The 18818-nt window shown below is 44.6% G+C and overlaps 1 protein-coding gene across 3 annotated transcripts in view; it reads right to left on the reverse strand.

Annotated features, from left to right (window-relative positions):
• Ppp2r2b (protein phosphatase 2 regulatory subunit Bbeta) overlaps positions 1–18818 on the reverse strand; it is a 393858-nt gene that overhangs the window by 52683 nt on the left and 322357 nt on the right. For all 3 annotated transcript variants that reach the window (XM_055622592.1, XM_055622593.1, XM_055622594.1), the window contains one exon: positions 5283–5460. In XM_055622592.1, the coding sequence (XP_055478567.1) occupies positions 5283–5460 (178 nt within the window). The remainder of the gene's footprint in view (positions 1–5282; positions 5461–18818) is intronic.

The following is an 18818-nucleotide window of genomic DNA, read 5'->3' on the forward strand; positions in this document are numbered from 1 at the left end:
GTGTGTGTGTGTGTGTGTGTGTGTGTGTGTGTGTGTGTGTGTGTGTGTTGTCTCAGCACATTCAGGCTATGTGCTGGGCTAGTCATCAGATGGATGCTCTTCAAGGCCAGGGATACAGTTTAGGGCTGAAGCATTTACCCAGCACTCACAAAGCTTGGTCCTAGCACCAGAAAGGTGGGGTGGGGAAGTGTGATCTCATTATATATGAAATGCCAGCCTAAAATTAAGTCATGCATTTACCCGTATGGTGGGATGAAAGACATCTCACCAAACAAGAATTGTGTGTATCAGGCCTTTGTGTCTTTCCTTAGGCTTGTCTGGCCCTGGCCCATTACTGCAAAAGCGTCAGCTCTCCATGGTGCTGCCAAGTGCTACGCTAGAAGCTAGAAGTAAGAGATTTGAGGCTCTGTGCATCCCAGATGGGGCAAAGTGACAAATGAAGCCACCTTACAATGATGCTAGGAGCAAAGAAAAATTATCCAGTTTTTTTTTTTTTTTCCTTCGGAGGCATCCAGAGACTAACTATACAAGGAACAGCCTCACTTAAGCTTACCACCCTTGCTCCAGGATGGCAGCTTGCTTAGAATTTTTCTTAAGGACCTATGTGTGGACTAGGCAAGAATCTCCACACCTCCCTGCCTGAGTTAGCTTATAGTCTTCCTCTGAATATCTCAACAATCAGTTCTTCAGCAAAACTCCTTTTACTCCCTAGTCCAGAACAATCCATTCAAAGAACTAAATTTTCTTCCCGTAAAGGGCCTGTCTCAGTTCACAATAAAACACGCATTGATGTTATTATTTGATGCATGTCATTCCAAAAATGCAATTTTATTTCTATTTCTATTTTCTATCTCTGGCTTAGGGCAACACCCGGCACAAGGTCTGGCCCCAGTGTCTCCACTTTTATATGAAAACTACTAATCTAAAACGGGGCTGTTACGGTCCTGATGCATTAGGATCACTTTGTTCACTTTAAGGCAGGACGCGTTATACAGGCTGGTCTGGCTGCCTGTGGATGGAGGACAGGGCTTGTAGTCAGGAACTCAAAGGCTTAGGATTGGCATGCTCTTACCTGGTGCTAAAAGTGAGGCCCTGGACCTCAGGGTCTCTGCAAGTATATGCTGGTTAGAATATAATATGCAACATCTTATAAATATCACCTAATGTAGCACCAAAGGAAGAGTCTAGAATTGAGAGTATGATCCAGACAATGATTTCAATAGAGCAGAACTCCTGGTCGTCTTTTCTAGTTTTCCTAATCCCTTCAACAAGAAGCATATTTTATTTTTTGAGACAGGGTTTCTCTGTGTGGCCTTGGCTGTCCTGGAACTCACTCTGTAGACCAGGCTGGCCTCAAACTCAAAGATCTGCCTGCCTCATCCCCCTGAGTGCTGGGGTTAAAGGTGTTTGCCCACACCATCCAGCAAGAAGCATGGTTTTTATTAGCCCTTGTTATACTGGTCATTTACTCAGTAAGGTATTTCTCTAAGCTCTCTCTCTCTCTCTCTCTCTAAGCTCTCTCTCTCTCTCTCTCTCTCTCTCTCTGTGTGTGTGTGTGTGTATGTGTGTGTGCATGTGTGTGTGTGAGAGAGAGAGAGAGAGAGGGAGAAAGAGAGAGAGACAGAGAATATCTTACAATCCTTTTGTAGAGTTCTCCCTATGGAGGATGAAGTGGAGAATGGGAGTCTGGGTGAAGAAAAAGCAGATTGTGAGAATGTTCACAGTCAGAAAATGATGGACCTGGGTGAGAACTCTGTTCCTGTCAGACTCCAAACCCCATGATGTCAGCTATGACATTAGTGTGGGCTTGCTTTTCCTCTACCAGACTTCCTTTCTACTTGTGTTACTGAGTTAATTCCTGATGTATACTTTATAATTTAAGCGGAGTTTTTAGTGTCTGTGGACTCACAGGATTCATGTTTTGTAAGAACTACTTGGTATGGCTAATACACTTATGAAAACAGTCTATATATTTCTTTGAAGCATCTTGCCCCCCACCTCAGTGGTTCCCACACCAGGCTTTGTAGGTGTCCCGAGCCATGCTCTAGTCTCTTTGGTAGATAAAAGGCATAACAGAAGAAGGCGCTGAATAGGAAATATTTAAGACAAGGGTTGTTCTTGATACTTTTATGAAGCTGTTGTGGAAAAGGGCCACTGTCTCCTCCAGAGGTGACTACACCTCAGTGCTGAGAGGAAAAGGGTCCTAGTTTACACAGCTTTCCTGCCCGGGGCAGTCTGGCTGAAAGGCATTATATAGATATCAGTTATCATCACCCACATGACGACAGTGATTATTTTACATATGGCAGCTTTAAGGGTGAGCGCTATGGTCTCATTTGTATGCCAGCATCTGGCAGGCTGTCACACATCTGCAGAAGATAACCTAAACGGCACTATTAATATGTCCCCTTTGCATTCTCCCCAAGGCATCTGTCTCCCCAAATGCCTGAGAAAGTTCCTTTCCCTCTTGAAAGCCTGGAGGCAAAATTCAGAAAACATGCCACCTAGGCTGGGAAAGCATAAGCTCAGAGTGACAGCTGGCTGAGCCCAGGCAGATTCCTGGCTCTCAGAATACATGTGAGGAGGGAAAGTGGACCGCCGCCTACATTCGTTCTACTGGAAGCTGCTTTGCTGGGAAAAACTTGCAGTCAGAGGCAGCTATTCCCAGGCTCACACAGTGTGAGATGTTGTTCCGGAGTCAACAATAGATGTCCAGTCACAGTCCCAAAGGCCAGTTCTCAGTGTCCCCAGATGTATCTCAGTGCCAGAAACCGGCTAAAGACACCTTCCCTAAGAAGCCTTCAGGGACTACAGGATGTCTCTCTGGTAGAGACTAACCAGCTGTGTATCCACTACTCAGATGCCCTTTTCATGTACATGTGTGGGTTGCAAGCCCGTGTGTGTGTGTGTGTGTGTGTGTGTGTGTGTGTGTGTGCGCGCGCGCGCACGCGCGCTTGTGGAAGCCACAGATCAACCTCGGCTATTTCTCTTCAAATTATCCCACCCCTCAAAAAGACAGGCTCTCCCATTAGCCTATAACTTGCCAATAGACTAGGATGGCTGGAGAGTGAGCCTGCCTCTACCTTGCTAGTGCTAGCATTACAAGAGTGTGCATCGCAGCACACAGGGTTATTTTCCCTGGTTCTGGGGATCAAACTCAGGTCCTCATGATTGGTGCGTGAGCGCTTTACTGACTAACCCATTTCCCCAGCTTGGCTTTACCACTTTTCAAGTTAAGCTTCTATGTTCGATTCCATAGTGAAGAGTCTCTTGAAGCTCCACTCTGACTGCTGACTATGATGTCACATTTACTACTTGCAGCAGCTTTCATATACAGAATGCTGAATCCCGTGGGACAAACAGCAATGGGTCATCTGGTGCTCCTGCTCTCATAAAACTGACATTCTCATAGGGGCAAATGAGAAATGCACACAAATCATTCCAGATCCCGCTGATCATGACAAAGACAGCAAGGATATGGCTGCTGACGGCCACCTGGAAGCCAGCGGGAGAGTCTCTGTAGAGATAGTAGATTCTACTGAGGCTGGACCCAAGAACTCTTGGGACACATTTCCAGACAGAGGGTAAAGAGAGGAAGAACAATGCTTAGTTGGGAATAGAGATGTGGTTTACTCGGTGAAGCAGAGTGGGTGAGGCAAAAAGCAACATGGCAGGTGTCAGAAGATGGAGTCAGGGCCCAGATGGCGTGGAATTTTCTAGACCCTGGGAAACAACTAAGGGTTTTTCAGCTTTCTGGAAAGCTACTGTAGTGTTAGGTACACACAGCCAGAATGCCAAGGAGGTCACATGCTAACTGATGGGCACGGGGATGTGTGGTGAAGGAGAGGATTCAGGCGGCCACAGGGGAAGGTACAATGGTAGCCTACATCAGTGAATGTTGGTAGGAGTGGGGAGGAGGACATCTCAGCTGTCTGAGGGTCATTTTAGAGGAAGCATACATGGGCTCATGGATGGGTGGGGCTGGAAAGGCAGAAGCTGACAACTAAAGGGCAGAATCAAAGTTAAATTGGAGCCAATACCAGTACTCAATTGCCCGAGGGCTGAGACCGTGAACTGAGTTGGGAATTGGAGGTAAGAGTCAGGGTTTAGGATGGACTGGATGGGCAGATACTACAGCAGTGGTTCTCAACCTTCCTAATGTTTGTGACCTTCTAATATAATTCTTCTGTTGTGGTGACCCCCAACCATAGAATGATTTTCATTGCCATTTCATAACTGTAATTTTGCTATTGTAATGAATAATGTAAATGTCTGTGTTTTCCAATGGTCTTTTGGTATCCTGACCACAGATTGAGAGCTGCTGCTCTAGACACGAAACAAAAATCAGCCTTTATTATTACAGGCAAGGTCAGTATAACGAGGTCAGAGAACTGTCCTTACACAGACACTCGGCTGGAAGCCTTGACTTTTCCCAGTGCTGGTTAAGTGGAAAATGATAACGCTTATAGCTTTGGTTTTGTTTGAGGTGCTGGAGAGTGGACCTGGAGTCTTGTAGACAAGAGCTTCCTTCCTCAGCCCCATGAGGGTCATCATGCCAAGAACAGCCTTGAGGGGCACCAGGGCCAGGTGATGTGCAGAGGGCTAGTGGGGGCTGCCAGCGGTGCTGTCTCTGTGTGGATTGTGGTTTCAGGTGTCCCCAACAGAAGACCCACCGAGCCGTGTAATTTCAGGGGTCTACATATTATATTCCAGTAGGGAAATGAAAGGCAGACACTGCAAGTTCACAGCACATGGGCTCGGATTCCAGTAAGTGGCAGCAACCATTATTGCCACCAATATGACACAATGAAATCCATCTCCATACCCTGGTGACACATGTACGCCACACAGACTAATTTTGAACCTTTTAACAGAGGAAGCAACCCCCCTTCCCCCAAAAAAACCAGGTCTTCATTATTGGTAAAGTTCTATCTGTATTTTTTGAGACAGGATTCCAGCATGCCCTAGGACACAAGGCTGAGGCCTGAACTCAGAGCCTTCTGCATGCTACATGAGCTCTCTGACAACTGAGATATGACATGTGCCAGCTCAGCTCTTATTTTAATGCAGGACACACAAATGCCACAGCATGAATCAACGATTTTGGGTTACATTCTAGACCCAGCCCTGCCGCCCTGCCCATAATTTGAGATTTTCCTTCAAAGATGCCAGCTGTTTCCATTTTGGCAGTTCTCTTCCTTTGCCTCTTTCTCCCCAGCCCACTCCTACCTGGATACTCATGAGTTGGACCAATAGGCCTCTGGCTTGCAAGGAAAGGATACTAAAACTCTGGTTGGTTATCTCAAAGTTCCACAGGTTAATCCTCAGGTCATCAGCAGACATGTAGGTCTCATAGTCGCTGTTGACGGAGATGGAGTTGATGTGGTAGGTGTGTGCATTGGCAAACACTCTTCGTGGGGTGGCCTCCACCATCAGGTCCATGGGTCTCAGGACAGGCACCTGGAGACGAGAGAGGCACAGTGCTCACAATGCAAGTTTTTTTTTTTAAATAGAAAATGTGTTTGGGCTGTGTCCTTACTACCACAAAGTAAGCCACAACCCTGAAACCGAGAGTTACAGAAACCAGTTTCCATTCTTACCACATTCTGGGTCTTTCAGCAACTGTCACCTGGTGCTGTGGGCAATATTCAATCTTTGTAAACTTGAAACACTTCTCTTATCACCTTCAGGGGACTTGGATTGCATTGTGGGGACATAGTCTTCAAAGTTCTCATTCTCATTTTGTTTCACATTTCAAAATTTTAAGTATTTGTTAGTTTTTGACAATTTTATACACAAGTGCTATGTTTACATTCCATCCCTCCCTCTCTCCCCACTCCCCCTGAAATTCATGACCTCTTCCTTATTGCTACATATACACAAGCAGGTTTGCATATATACACACACATATTACACAATGCAACCTACTAAATCCATGTGTTTCTCAAATGTGCTCTCCCCTTCCTTCCTTCCTTCCTTCCTTCCTTCCTTCCTTCCTTCCTTCCTTCCTTCCTTCCTTCTTTCCATCCTCCCTTCTTCCTGCCTTCTTTCCTTCCTTTCTTCTTCCTTTCTTCCTTTCTCTCTTTTTATCAACAAGAAATCTATTCCAGAAAGGAGATTGTGGGAAAAAATCTTAGGAATGTGTCATTTAGCTTCAATCTCAATTTATTTTTCTCATGTTCTTACATGATGGACCTAGAGGCCTGGATTCTATCCTAGTTTTATTCTTAACCTTTAGGGTACTTTTAGGAATGTGTTCCATCACTCAAGACTCCAGTGATGCCACATGAGCCATTACTATACAAGTGCTCATTGTGTCCTGGTTGGCCTGGAAACACCTTTGTTTGCACCAGTTGTCCTTGAGTACCAACTAGGTAGTGTCACATTCAAGATGGCTCCTGTTTGGACAGTAAATAACACGGTCACTCTCCTGAAATACAGAAGGTGTCCAGTGTATTTATTGAATGACTGAATAGAGTAAATGCCAGTAAGTATTTTCTTCATGGTGGGTTGGGGGAGTTAGGTGGCTGAGAGAGAGAGTTCTCTCTGGGGAATGTGAACAAACACACACACTCTTCTCTCTTCTTCTAAAAACCCAAACAAGTTAATCCACACAGCTAGGTGCAGCTCTTTAATAGAAACAAGGAGATATTCAGCCACAAGGATCCTTTCCCCTTTGAAAAGCTGAGCCTGGCTGATATGACAGCAGGTGGTAGTTTAAGACTTTAGCTTCTGGATCAACATCACCCCGGGTGGCTCAGAGTAGGCTGGCTTCCTGAAGTGCGGTCACCGGACAGCAGGCAGTGCTCTCCTAGCCCCACCTTGGAGTCGTCCACATGCATGTGTGCATTCATAAGAATGATCTGAGAAAACATGGAGGGAAGTGCAGACAGACGAAGGTCGGGTGTCCCAGAAGCCAGTGGTAGGGTTTTCCATGTGTCAGGAGAGAAGGAGGGGTTGATATCTTGGGACTCACATGCCAGACATGGACAGTGAATGGCTTAGCAGTGCATGTGTGGAATAGGAGGCCTGTGCTCTGAACACTGACTGATGGGCTGGGGTGTACTGGCTGAACCTTCTTTGTCCTCATCCTATTGAAGATGGCCCTGGGATTTACTGAGGCAGTCACCATCCATCCCACCCACTCTTTCAACAATATCAACTGAGCATTGCACAAAGTCCTAAGGGCTCACCTGGTGAGCACAGGACCTCTGCCTCACTCCAGCCTCATATAGCTGCCTTAGCTGGGGGTGAGGGTGGGGCCATGAGTGATACCACATAACGATGGAGTGAATGTTCCAGGGAGGAGGCATAATGCATAGAGGCTCTTGAGAGGCTTTCGGAGGATGGGTGAATGTGTGGGGACTTGGAAGATAAGAAATAAGTCACTAGGCCGGCAGAACGCAGGTTCTAGCCAGGGTTGAACTGGAGGCGGTGACAGAGTCTGTGAGAGCAAAGGTGGCAGGGTAGATTGGGGGTGAGCTGCAGGGAGGGGCTACAGCTGGAAGATGGTAAGAATGAATGCGTTTTCGAGGACTCAGGCATGATCAAGGTCAAGTCTTCATCAGGCCTTTCTGGAGGTATAGAGGAGATGAGTGAGGGGCTGAGGTCCAAGTTTTACAGGCATGTGTGCATGGATGAACACCAACTCAGGCTTCACAATGGAGAAAACTCCATGAACATGCCCCTGAAACAGTTACTGAAGCGTCAGTGTCTGGCCAAGAGCTCTTCACATAGCATCTTAAATATTTCTCCCGACACCTGAAAAATGGGTACTGACATAAGTAGAACTATAGAAAGAAAGCAGAGAGAGGCCAAGGTACCGTCCCGGTGTGGTCCAGATCTGAGAGGGCATAGGCAGGATTTGATCTCAGAACTACCTGGCTACAAAGTGAGCCTTCTTTTCTCAGGTATACCACACAGGGACACTGTGTAGGGTGGGAACTCATCAGTACTTTGTAAGTGACCTGGGTAAACAGCCAGGGAGATAAATGCTCAGGAGAGAGACATTACTGATGTCACATGCTTCAGCTCTGATGCCTCCACAGTCACCACGGATTTTCATAGCAAATGGATAGGGCATCTATTTTGTATGTTTTCAGACACACGTGCCACACGTTTTACAGTTGCTCATAAAGATGCTCGCACTTGGCTCCCTACAGATGTCTGAGTGCCAAGCAAGCACCCAGGGCTCAGGGAGGTGGGATCTGCTTCGCAATCCTTGACCTCATGTCCGCACCGGGTCTTCAGATCACTCCTGTGGCTGTGTTCAATGTGGAAGAGAGCGTGACAATGGGATAAAGAGGCATTTCCAAGTGGTAGCTGCCAGCCCAGGCTGCCTAATGTGATGAGCCTGGCTGCTAATGCAGGCTGACACGATCCATGATGGGCTGCATGATGGGGAAAGGCTCCGAGCAGGTGTCTGGGGATTCTCTGCACAGATCAGGTGTGTGAGAGCGTGTGTGTCTGTGTGTGCGTGCATGGTTGTCCGTGGAGGGTGTCCCTGGATCATTCTTGTGTTCAGGTGAAGGCTTGTCTCCTGCCCAGGAGGTCCCTCACAAGTAGGGCCCTCTGCAGTTCAGGAAGGCCCAGATGGTGGATTAGGCAGCCGTGTCTGGACTGCGATTCCCACAGGGTCTGACTGTTCCTTCTGGGGCCATGCAGGGAGAAGATCGGGGCACGATTTCAAGAGTGACAGGGAATGTCTGGGCTTTCTTTGGCAAGCACAGTCCTGGCAGCCTTCCTGTGCTATGAGCCAGACATGGGGTTTAGAGCCCCAGGTGTCAGCTCTACCCTAGCCATGATCTCACTCAGCCTTCCTGGAGCTGGCCTTATAAGCATTTGTTTGTGTGTGCGTGTGTGTGTGTGCATGTGTGTTGCTGTCCTATAGGGGAGGATGTAGCACAGTGTCACAGAGAGAGCAGGCTTCACTTTTGATTTTGGAGGAACAAGCTCTTGCTTTGTAGCCCAGGCTGGCCTTGAACCTATGACCCTCCTGCCTTAATGGCTGAATAATGGAATCATGGGTAAATGCCCGGCCAGGCTGAGAGCACTTCGATAATGGCTGAAGCTGTTATCTGAGCCTTGCTGGCAGCTGCAGAGGCTGTGTACCTAGTGTGGCCCATGCTGGGGAGCAGCAGTGTCCTCACTGGGCAGCCTGCATCCCTCCTCTGCTCAGGTTCAGTGATCTCCTGAGGTCGTCGGACGTGTTAGTGTTCTCACACACGTGTCTGTGTGATTCTGGGAGGGAGCAACATAATCGCATTTTCCTTGGACACCTGGCATCCTGATATTATATCCGCTGTTTGATTTCCCCGGGAACAATGGACAGCCTGAATCTGACCTGCCATCGGCTTACAGAAACTACTCTCCCCTTTTCAGTAGCACCCTGTTGGACAGACCCTCTATGAACTCCTATGAACACCCCACATTAAGTGATAACCTCTTAACCACTGCCTGAAATGTTTTAAACACTTGAGCCAGTCATCAGTGAATTACCTTATCTTATGGGCCCTAAGGGACAGATAAGAAAGGAGAAGCACAGAATGGCCGAGTAACTCATCTAAAGTCCCACAGCTAGCCTGAAGCAGAGCACCACACTCCTCATCTCAGGAGTCAACTTGACTCTCTTCCTCCTGGTTCTGTACCAGGCTGCATAGAAATGAGAGAAGAGAGAGAGACAGAGATAGAGATAGAGAGAGACAGAGAGAGAGAGAGACAGAGACAGAGAGAGGAGAGAGAGAATAAGGGGAATGAGCTGTACTACAGTTCAGTGGGAGCTGCCCAGGGTATCACCCACAGGGCCTTGTGTCTCCTAGGGAGGTGGAGGCAGACACAGAAAGGAGAGGATGCTAACCAAGGATGGGTGGAAGAAGTGGGGCTATAGGGGAGTGTGTATACTCCTGAGTATTGGACCAGTAACTTAATTATTCACTCAAGAAACTAGTAAATCCCTTCTCTGCATCTGGCATGTCTCAGGGCATACACAGTCAACCTTGCTTCTTTGGAGTCTCCTCTCTCTCCTCTCTTCTCCTCCCTTCCCCTCCCCTTCCCTCTTCTCCTCTCCTCTCCTCCCTCCCCTTCTTCTCCCCCCACATCTCTCTCTCATGCTATATGACATGGCTTCTCCAGAAACACTTCTCTGAAAAGTGCCATATGAGCAGATGCTAGAAGGATGTGAGGCAGGCAGACCCTAGATGCAAATGCACTGAGGATGAAGCATGAGCAGAGCATTGGAGAACAGTGAAACTGGAGCAGATGCAATGAGCAGAGGAGGGCTGAAAGCCACAGTCGGAGGCTGGGAGGAGCAGCCCATTCACACCGCTAAGGAGCCTGTGCTCTCATTGTAATGAAAACTTGAACAATATGGACGCTTGTCCAATTATCAAACCCACCTGGGGGGGGGAGATAGAGTCTGGCATGATGTACCCACTATTAAAGGGTAATTCAGTGTAACAAACCAAATCGAGTATGTACAAAGACTGTCAAATAAAATAAGCTGCTAACAAATTAAATTACTCCCCATTTTTGGTGGGAAGAATGCCAGTCAGTCATTTTTCATTTTAAAAATTATGCATCTTAATTCCATTTTTAAACCTGAAAAGGAGCATTAGAAGGCCTCGTGCGCTGTCTCTGATGAGGTTTATTTTGGGTGACATGTCTGTCCTGGTCCTCAGAGAACCAATGAAGCATCAAGCTTCACTCTGGTCAAAAAATTTGTTTCCACTGTGGCTTGATGGTGGATGGGCTGGGGAACCAGGAGAGACAGGTTGGCTCGGCTTGTGGTGACATATCAGAGCTGTTGTTTCCAGAATGAAGCTGCCAATCAGCAGCACCCCGCCAAAACCCCCAAGGAATCCTATCCAAATAATATAATTTTTAGATTTCCCTGCTCACACCCTTCAACAGCCTCAATATGGCCCTAATTTTTTCTTTTACAGGCTTTGTCATATAGATTGAAACAAGCCCTAGAACAACCCCTCCCCCCTTGGACCAAGTCAGCTTTTGTGCTTCAGGTTATTAAATAACAGAATTATATTCTTTCATTTGACAAATACTTATTAAATGCCAATCACTGCACCAGGCAATATGTGGATAGAGTGAACAAAACAGATTATACTGTGGAAAGACATTCATGTCTCAGGCAAGTGTATTGTTACAGACTGTCACTCACTCCACAGTTACTTTTCATGAGCGAGAGAAGAACATAAGGTTCCCAATTTAGATTAGGGGAATTAGGTAAGCTGTTTTGAAAAAAGTGAAATCTCAGCCCCAAGAGCACCCTAGTTCTTAAGGCATCTGCTCTTTGCAGTTAGGCGGCGTCTGGAGGTAGCCTTTGGAGCGGGTGCTCCTGGCACTGGTGAGTAGAAGCTAGGGTTATTGCTGAATGGCACACAATATTCACAAGACCATTACAAGGAATTACCCAGACTAAAATGCCAATGATTCCGAAATGGAGAAGCTGAGCTCTTAAGGAAGCCTTCCTGAGACAGAGTCTAGGTTGAGCAGACAGAGGAAGCCTGCATCAGCTTACAATAGACTGCAGAAGGTTCAGCTCAGGGCTGGGGATGGAAATCAGTGGAGGTTCAATGCTCTGCATGTGCAAACCCTTGTCATCAATTTCCATACATACACATCCATGTGCTGTACATATACCTAACACTTCCTTATAAATACCTATCTATGTATCTGCATGCATCACCTATCATCCATCAATTTATCATCTATCACCTAGTTATCCATCCACCCATCTTATCCCTCATCTTCATTTCTTAGAGCTTTAACTCCTATTGGTGGTAGTGTTGATCACACAGAGCAAGACAATTCCAATTAACACATAGCTGGGGAAGGGGTGGGGAAGGAGAGGCAGCGGCTTCATCTTGGAAGAGGTTGGTTAGGATTAGTCACAGAAACTGCCTTTGCCTCTCACATGCTATTGATGAGAACATTTATAAAATTCAGTGATGTTAGTTATAAGGATAAATATTCAATGAATATTTAGTGGCTAGAGGTAATAGACCTCTATCATGTTATCATATTCTGTTATTTTGACTATATGATATATGTGCTATTCAATGTCATATTGTAGTCTGTTATTTATAACTACAGAAGATGAAAAATGAATGACATAAACACATATTTAATACTAATGATACTAATCTTGCCAGTGAAGTTCCCTCGGAAGTCATTTACACAAAGAAGGCCTATGTGAATACAAAGATGCCTCGTCAATGCCCTGAAAGCAGGACAGTGCATATAGATCTGTGCTTCTCAGAGCCCTTTGTAGCTGAGGTGTGTCAGTTCTGCCTCCTACCTGAAGGTGGTGATAGTGATCCCTGGTGTCTTTCCCACGGGAACAAGTTAACTTTCAATGACCTTTCAAGGTTGAATGATCTGATTCCTGGTCCTGGCTGCATACTCAAATCCACTAAGGCCTCTAGTTTAAAACTGATGCCTGGGCCTCAGCACCAAGAAGTTAAGTCACCATGCCTGTGAAATGCAACTCAAGGACTGGTATTTTAAAAACCAGACCAATCCCCCAAACCAATGTATATCCACAGTTGGGAACTAATGAATTTGGGGCTGAAAGGAAGAATTTCCATATGCTCATCACTTAGCAGAGGCTGATATTTTAGAAGAGTTTAATTGTCACAGTTTTATACCAGTGCGGGGCTTTTTGTTGAAAGAAAAATTTCCTGATCATCTTTATGATTGCACAAGGAGATTATTCATGGAATATAAAAATGGTTGAGGACATGGAGTGGGGGAAGGGTCTGGGAGGAGATGAATTCGATATAGTGGCTTGATAGAGTCAAAATACTCTTATACACATATACGTATGAAATTATCAAGGAACAAATAAAAATAAAAAAAGGATTTTATCTGTTACATATACTGAGTTCCTAAGAATTGGCAACAAAACAAATACTCAAGAAAAATATAAATCAAAGATATAAACAGAAAATTCAGAGGTAAAGAGATCCAGACATTTGTAGATATGCCAGTCTCACCAGCAGCCAGTGAGTTAAGAGTCTCTGAAAACCTTTAATCTCGTAAACGCTTAGTCAGATTCCTTTTTAAATCTTCATTCATAAAGGATCTACTATGGCAGTCCCTGTTCTGAGCTCACTACAGTTTTATGACAATGTTAGCTGAGACACAGAACAGTTGCTTCATTTTCTTATCTTAAAGCATTCAGACATTGGGCACAAAGTGATCTTAATAGGTCACTTCAACTGCTGCTTCACAGTTGAAAAGGTAAAGGCTGAAATGACGGATCTCACATCTCAAACAGAGGTTAGAACAGTGGTTCTCAACCTTCCTAATGCTGAGACTCTAATACACTTCCTCATGTTGTGGTTACCTCTAACCATAAAATTATTTTTATTGCTACTTTATAACTGCAATTTTGCTACCTTTATGAATTAAAATGTAAACATCTGTGTTTTCTGATAGTCTTAGGAAACTCCTGTGATTGGGACCCACAGGTTGAAAATCACTGGGCTATTCACTGACCAGGGGGAATAAAAACTGCTTTTAGGAAGTCTCTCTTAAATGTAAACTGTCATTCAGCACTTGACAAGAAATGTTTGGGGATATTAGTTGTTCTTGTTAGTTACAATTATATTGTATCAAAATCTAGACTCCTCTTAGGAGAAGAGGAAAATTACAGTATATCTATACTCTAGAAATATTGCCATTTCAAAGAAGATGGATTGGCTCAGAGGAATCTCCATATAGCTAAATTGTGTAGCTAGTATGAGAATCGTATTCATCCACCGTAGTTAATACCAATGTGTACAGGTAGAAGCATGAGGAAGACAGAAACACTCACACTCCAAACAGTAACTTTCTTATCTTAGGAAGAGCCATAATATGCTATTATCTGACTTGTTGATATAAACATATCTTCCTTTTGTAATATAAAAGAAAAGGAATGGAAAAAAGAGAACCCAAAATTGAGGGTTAGGGAAGTGGGGGTGGGTCTGACAGTAAAGGGAAGACTTGGGGGTAAATATTTAAAAAAACACTGTATGAAACTCTCAAAGAATAAAAATATTTATAAAGGATTTTTTTAAAACAGTAAAAATGCAGACTGACTTTTCTATATATGATTTTTGCTCCACTCAACTTCGCTTATTTTTCAGACATACACATTAATAAAAAGCTTCATAGAATGTAATTATTATTCTCTTGATGAACTTTCTAAAATTAGAAAATAGTTTAGCATTTCAATTTACTTGGTTGCCTTATCCATCAAATTTATACATCAAAGAAGAAGATGGAGGAGGAGGAGGAGGTGGAGGAGGAGGAGGAGGATCATACCTAGTATCTCACCAGGACAGACTTTTAGTCTTCTTCAGTATGGCCCTACAGCCCTAGTTACTGAGAGGCTGAGGGACTGGCAGTTACCCCCACCCTGTGCCTGGTTAAGAAAATAAGACTGCATTGCATAAGGAGTAATAGGGCTGGCAAGATGGCTCAGTAGCAAAGGTCCTTGCCACCAATTTGATCCCTAAGATCTCCATGGAGTCGTGGAAGGAGATAGAAGAGAGTCCTCAGTTGTCTTCTGACTTACACACATGTACTTCCATGTGCAAACACACACACTCAGTTAACCAACAAATAAGATGGCAATAAATATTTTCTTTGTGGTGCACCTGCCTTTGTCCTGGGGAAAGCCAAGGATGAGCATAGCATATTCCTGTGAGTTAATTTAAGCACTGCTTTCCAGACTGTCAGCTCACAAGCAGGGGAAGGAGGGAGCAGGAGGGATGCAAAGCAGAAGACTGGAAGGGTCAGACACTCTCATAGGCCCTCGGCGCCCTTAACTTAATATACACTGTTCTCTGTGATCTCCTCACTTCTGTCTCCCCAGTCTTTCCCCGCCTCACGACTTCCACCCTTACAGTTAGTAGGATTATCTTCATTCTGTGCATGCACCCCACCCCATGGACAGTAGTCCACAGCTGAGAGAATCCTAAGAGAACAATTCTCTAGTACCTAGTTTCCTTCTTTAACCCAGCACAATCCTGGGTTACTTCACTAACAGTCCTTTGCTCAAGGACAGCAAAACCAACTGGTGACTGTTTCCTAGACAGAAATTGTGTTTGTTTGGAATGTTATTTACAACTGCTTTTCAATCTTTTTATACTCTCTTTTAACTTTTATTCCAATCCTAGAAGTCCAATGAAATGTTTCCATGGAAATGACTTTATTTCTCTATTTATTTGTTTGTTTATTTATGTGGTTCTTCTGGGGCTTGAACTCAGGGCTTTGAGCATACTAGAAAAGTGCTCAACCACTGAGTTGCACCTGCAGCCCTGTAACAGTCTTTTTAAAATTAGACTATAAACCATATTAAGTAGGTAAACTGTGCAAAAGAGAGGGGGGCTCATCCTGGATGGAATAAGGTTATATAATTCTACCTTTTGGAACAATGCAGTGTTTTGTTGGCCACTAAGCCCCTGAGCTCTGCTGCCCTTTACCCTGGCTGTGTCTCTACATCCTACACACTAGCAGCTGATTGTTTTCTCCTCACTCAGCAACAATCTGCCCTGTTTTTTAGTGTAGTGTAGTGTCCTGTGTCTGCTTCCTTCAAGGTTTCCAGGTCACCATCCAATTTCCTGACTTATCACTGTCTATTTGCCCTCTGATTTGGTGAAGGGTAAGCTACAGAGAAGGGTGGTGGCTTAGCAGGCCATCGCCAGGTTTAACTCTAGGACTTGAAACTCTCACTACTTTCTTCTCTTCCTAAAGAAAAGGGCATGAATAAGAGGAATAAGAGAAGAGAGATGGGAAAAGAGAGAGGGAGGGTGGGACCAGGAGGAAAGGAAGGAGGGGCTAAGATTGGCATGTAAAGTGAGGAAATAAATTAAATTTTAAAAAGTAAAAAAAAATAAATCAGATTCATGTGAATTGCCAAAAATTATAAAAATACATTGAAAAAACTTTGTGTTGAAATTCTCATCAGATTCAGTCACTTGGGAAGGACTTAGAGTTTAAAGTTAGCTCTGAATTAAAAAATAAGTGAACAAACAAACATTAGAAGTATTTTTGGAGAGGTGAGAACTACCTTTACAAAGGCCAGACTTCAGGCTTGGTGTAACTGGAATGGTAAAAAGGAAATGGGGCAGACTAAGTTGCCGGTGTTTGTGGTGCTGCCTAAGGCAGTGTCTTCCATCAACATAAGCATTCTAGACTTTGAGAAAGCTGGTGGCATGGAAAAATGACCACTGAGAGTGATGGTTTAGACAGATGGCTTCAGTTATTTAGAGAAAATCCATCTATTTTCCCAGGTGTGGTAGCATATTCCTATGATTCTAGCACATGGGAGGCTCACGGACAGATCAAGGACAGATCAAGGACAGAAATTATGGCTTTGCCTCAGAAAATAAGTAAGTAAGTAAGTAAATAAATAAATAAATAAATAAATAAATAAATGGCCATTTTTCATCAGGTATAATATTTGATCTCTGTTAGATTGTTCATTGCTAACTCATGTGTGTTTTTCTAAATGGGGACTGAAGAACTGGTTGGACAAGTTTTACCTCCGCAGTGGGGATGCCTGACAGGGCATGGAGGCCTCCTCTCCTTCCTGTGGCCTGGCCCTTCAGATCCAGTGTGTCAGACACGTGCTTCTATGGCCCTAACGGGCTCGCTGTGCGTGAGCTCATCAAGCACATTCCCTCCACACCCAATCAGACAAGTGCCTTCAGTGAGCTTAGCCCCATCACCCAGAGAAGACCACGTGCCTCTCTGCTGGGAGGCCTCATCTTTCCCAGTGAGCACACACGGCACCCTCTGTAAACGGGACAACTGAAGCCTTGCCATGCTTTTCTTTCTAACCACAGCTTCTGTGACCTCAAAGCGCACCCGTGTCCCTGTGCAGTAGAACAAGGTGGCTGAGAGTCCCCTGAGGGTCTCCTTAGCTTCTAGATCATTAATTTACAACCTGTGGGTCATGACCCCTTTGGGGATGAAACAGCCCTTTCACAGGGCTCGAACATCAGATATCCTGCATGTCAGATATTTACATTATGATTCATAACAAGAGGTTTACAGTTATGAAATAGGAATGAAATAATTTTATGGTCAGGGGTCACCTCAACATGAAGAACTGTTGTAGCATTAGGAAAGTTGAGAATCAGTGTTCCTGACAGTAAAAAGTACACACTACAATGAACAAATAGGGATAGCTCAATTTAGAACTAAAAAAATGATATGCAGAGAGAGACACACACGGAGAGAGACAGAAACAGAGAGACAGAATGAAGACATATAGCTGCAGGTGAAGAAGAAAAATAACGAGATCTTTTTTTCCCCTTCTGAAAGGAGAATGTAAGTGGTAAAGGAGAAAATCAGGCTGTTAGAGCTTGGCAGGGGGTGATTTATTGATCAACACCTTAAGTGTGCACCCAAAATAAAGATGGAAAAGTATTTGCTTCAGTGTGCGGAATGGGAGACATCCCAAGAAGCGGGGGGGGGGGGGATGTGAATTTCTCAGGAGAAGAAGAGGAAGTAAGATTCTTATCTTTGGGCCTCAAAAAACAAAACATTGGCTTTCATGTTGAAGAAACCTGGCCTGGGCTCTTGCCAACAGCTGAAGCACAGACTCAGGCTGCATCTTTAGTGGAGTCAGAGGTGTCTTAGACTTGCCCAACAAGGGCCCAAAGGCTTTCTACAGACTAGAGTTGGAAGCAATGGGAAAGCTTCTTCAGGGATACGGCTAGGGGTGGGAGATGCTGTGGGGCAGGGGGCTTTGTCTTATGTAAAGCTTTGTTGTCTCAGGAGCAGAGACTGCTAGCCAAAATTGTAAGGGCATCTGCAAAGAACAAAAACCAAGGTAAGGTGTCTCGTGAAAACCCTGAAAGTGGCAGGAAACACCCTTCTTGCAGAGAACACAGCTAATTTTGATGTTCTCTCTGGAGCCTGACTCAACACATTTCCCCGGCTTCTTCTTTTTTTTTTTTTTTTCCTTCACAAGAGATGCTAGTTTAAAATGGCATTATATTCTAGGTCTATTTATAGGCATGCAGGATTTTTTTTTTGTCTTAAATTATAGAAAGTAAGATAAACCTAGATCTTGAGTTACAACACCAAATATAGTGAGACATTTTCATTTTGTAAGATTGCAGATTTAGGCGAGCTAAGTTTACAGTGTGTTTGGAATTTTAATCTCTTAACATATATGCCGCTTGCATTGCTCATAATTTTTTTTTTCTTCCCCAGAAGGAACTAATTCCAGTAAAGCTCCTCTGCCTGTGCTATGGCATCTATCCATTTGATAATCAGTGGAGATCACATGAAAACATAGAAATCTAATTCTCTTTGGTATAATCTACCTTAGTACTAACGCTGATGGGAACATTACCACAAGAAAGGTGATCTAATTGGGTGGCATTCTTACTGAAGGTTTTCTCTGAACCTCCCTCTCTGAACCTGGCATTCTGGATAAACTGCCCCCCCCCGGGGGGGGGGAGCATAGGGTCAGCCTATCCAGGACAACAGACTCTCGCTACCGCACTGGGCTTTCATTTGAGATCTGGTGGTCTAAACTCAGGCCCTTTCACTAGCACAGTGAGCTTTTTATGGACTAAGCCACCCTCCCTCCCCATCCCCCCCGCCTGAGTTTGAGAATGTAGAAGGGGTTAATAAGCTCCTGGGGTGGGTGGGTAGGATATGCTTATCTTTTTCTTAGTGGCCAAGACACACAAGAAACAAAGAACTTCCTGTCTTGTCTTTGTTTAAGGAAAGGTCACCTGCTGCTCAGAAGCCGTTTTCAGATTCTGGTTCTTTATTTGTATTTTTACTGAGCC

The sequence above is a fragment of the Psammomys obesus genome, unplaced genomic scaffold, assembly GCF_907164565.1.
Source record: "Psammomys obesus unplaced genomic scaffold, mPsaObe1.curated_primary_1811, whole genome shotgun sequence".
Classification (NCBI taxonomy): domain Eukaryota; kingdom Metazoa; phylum Chordata; class Mammalia; order Rodentia; family Muridae; genus Psammomys; species Psammomys obesus.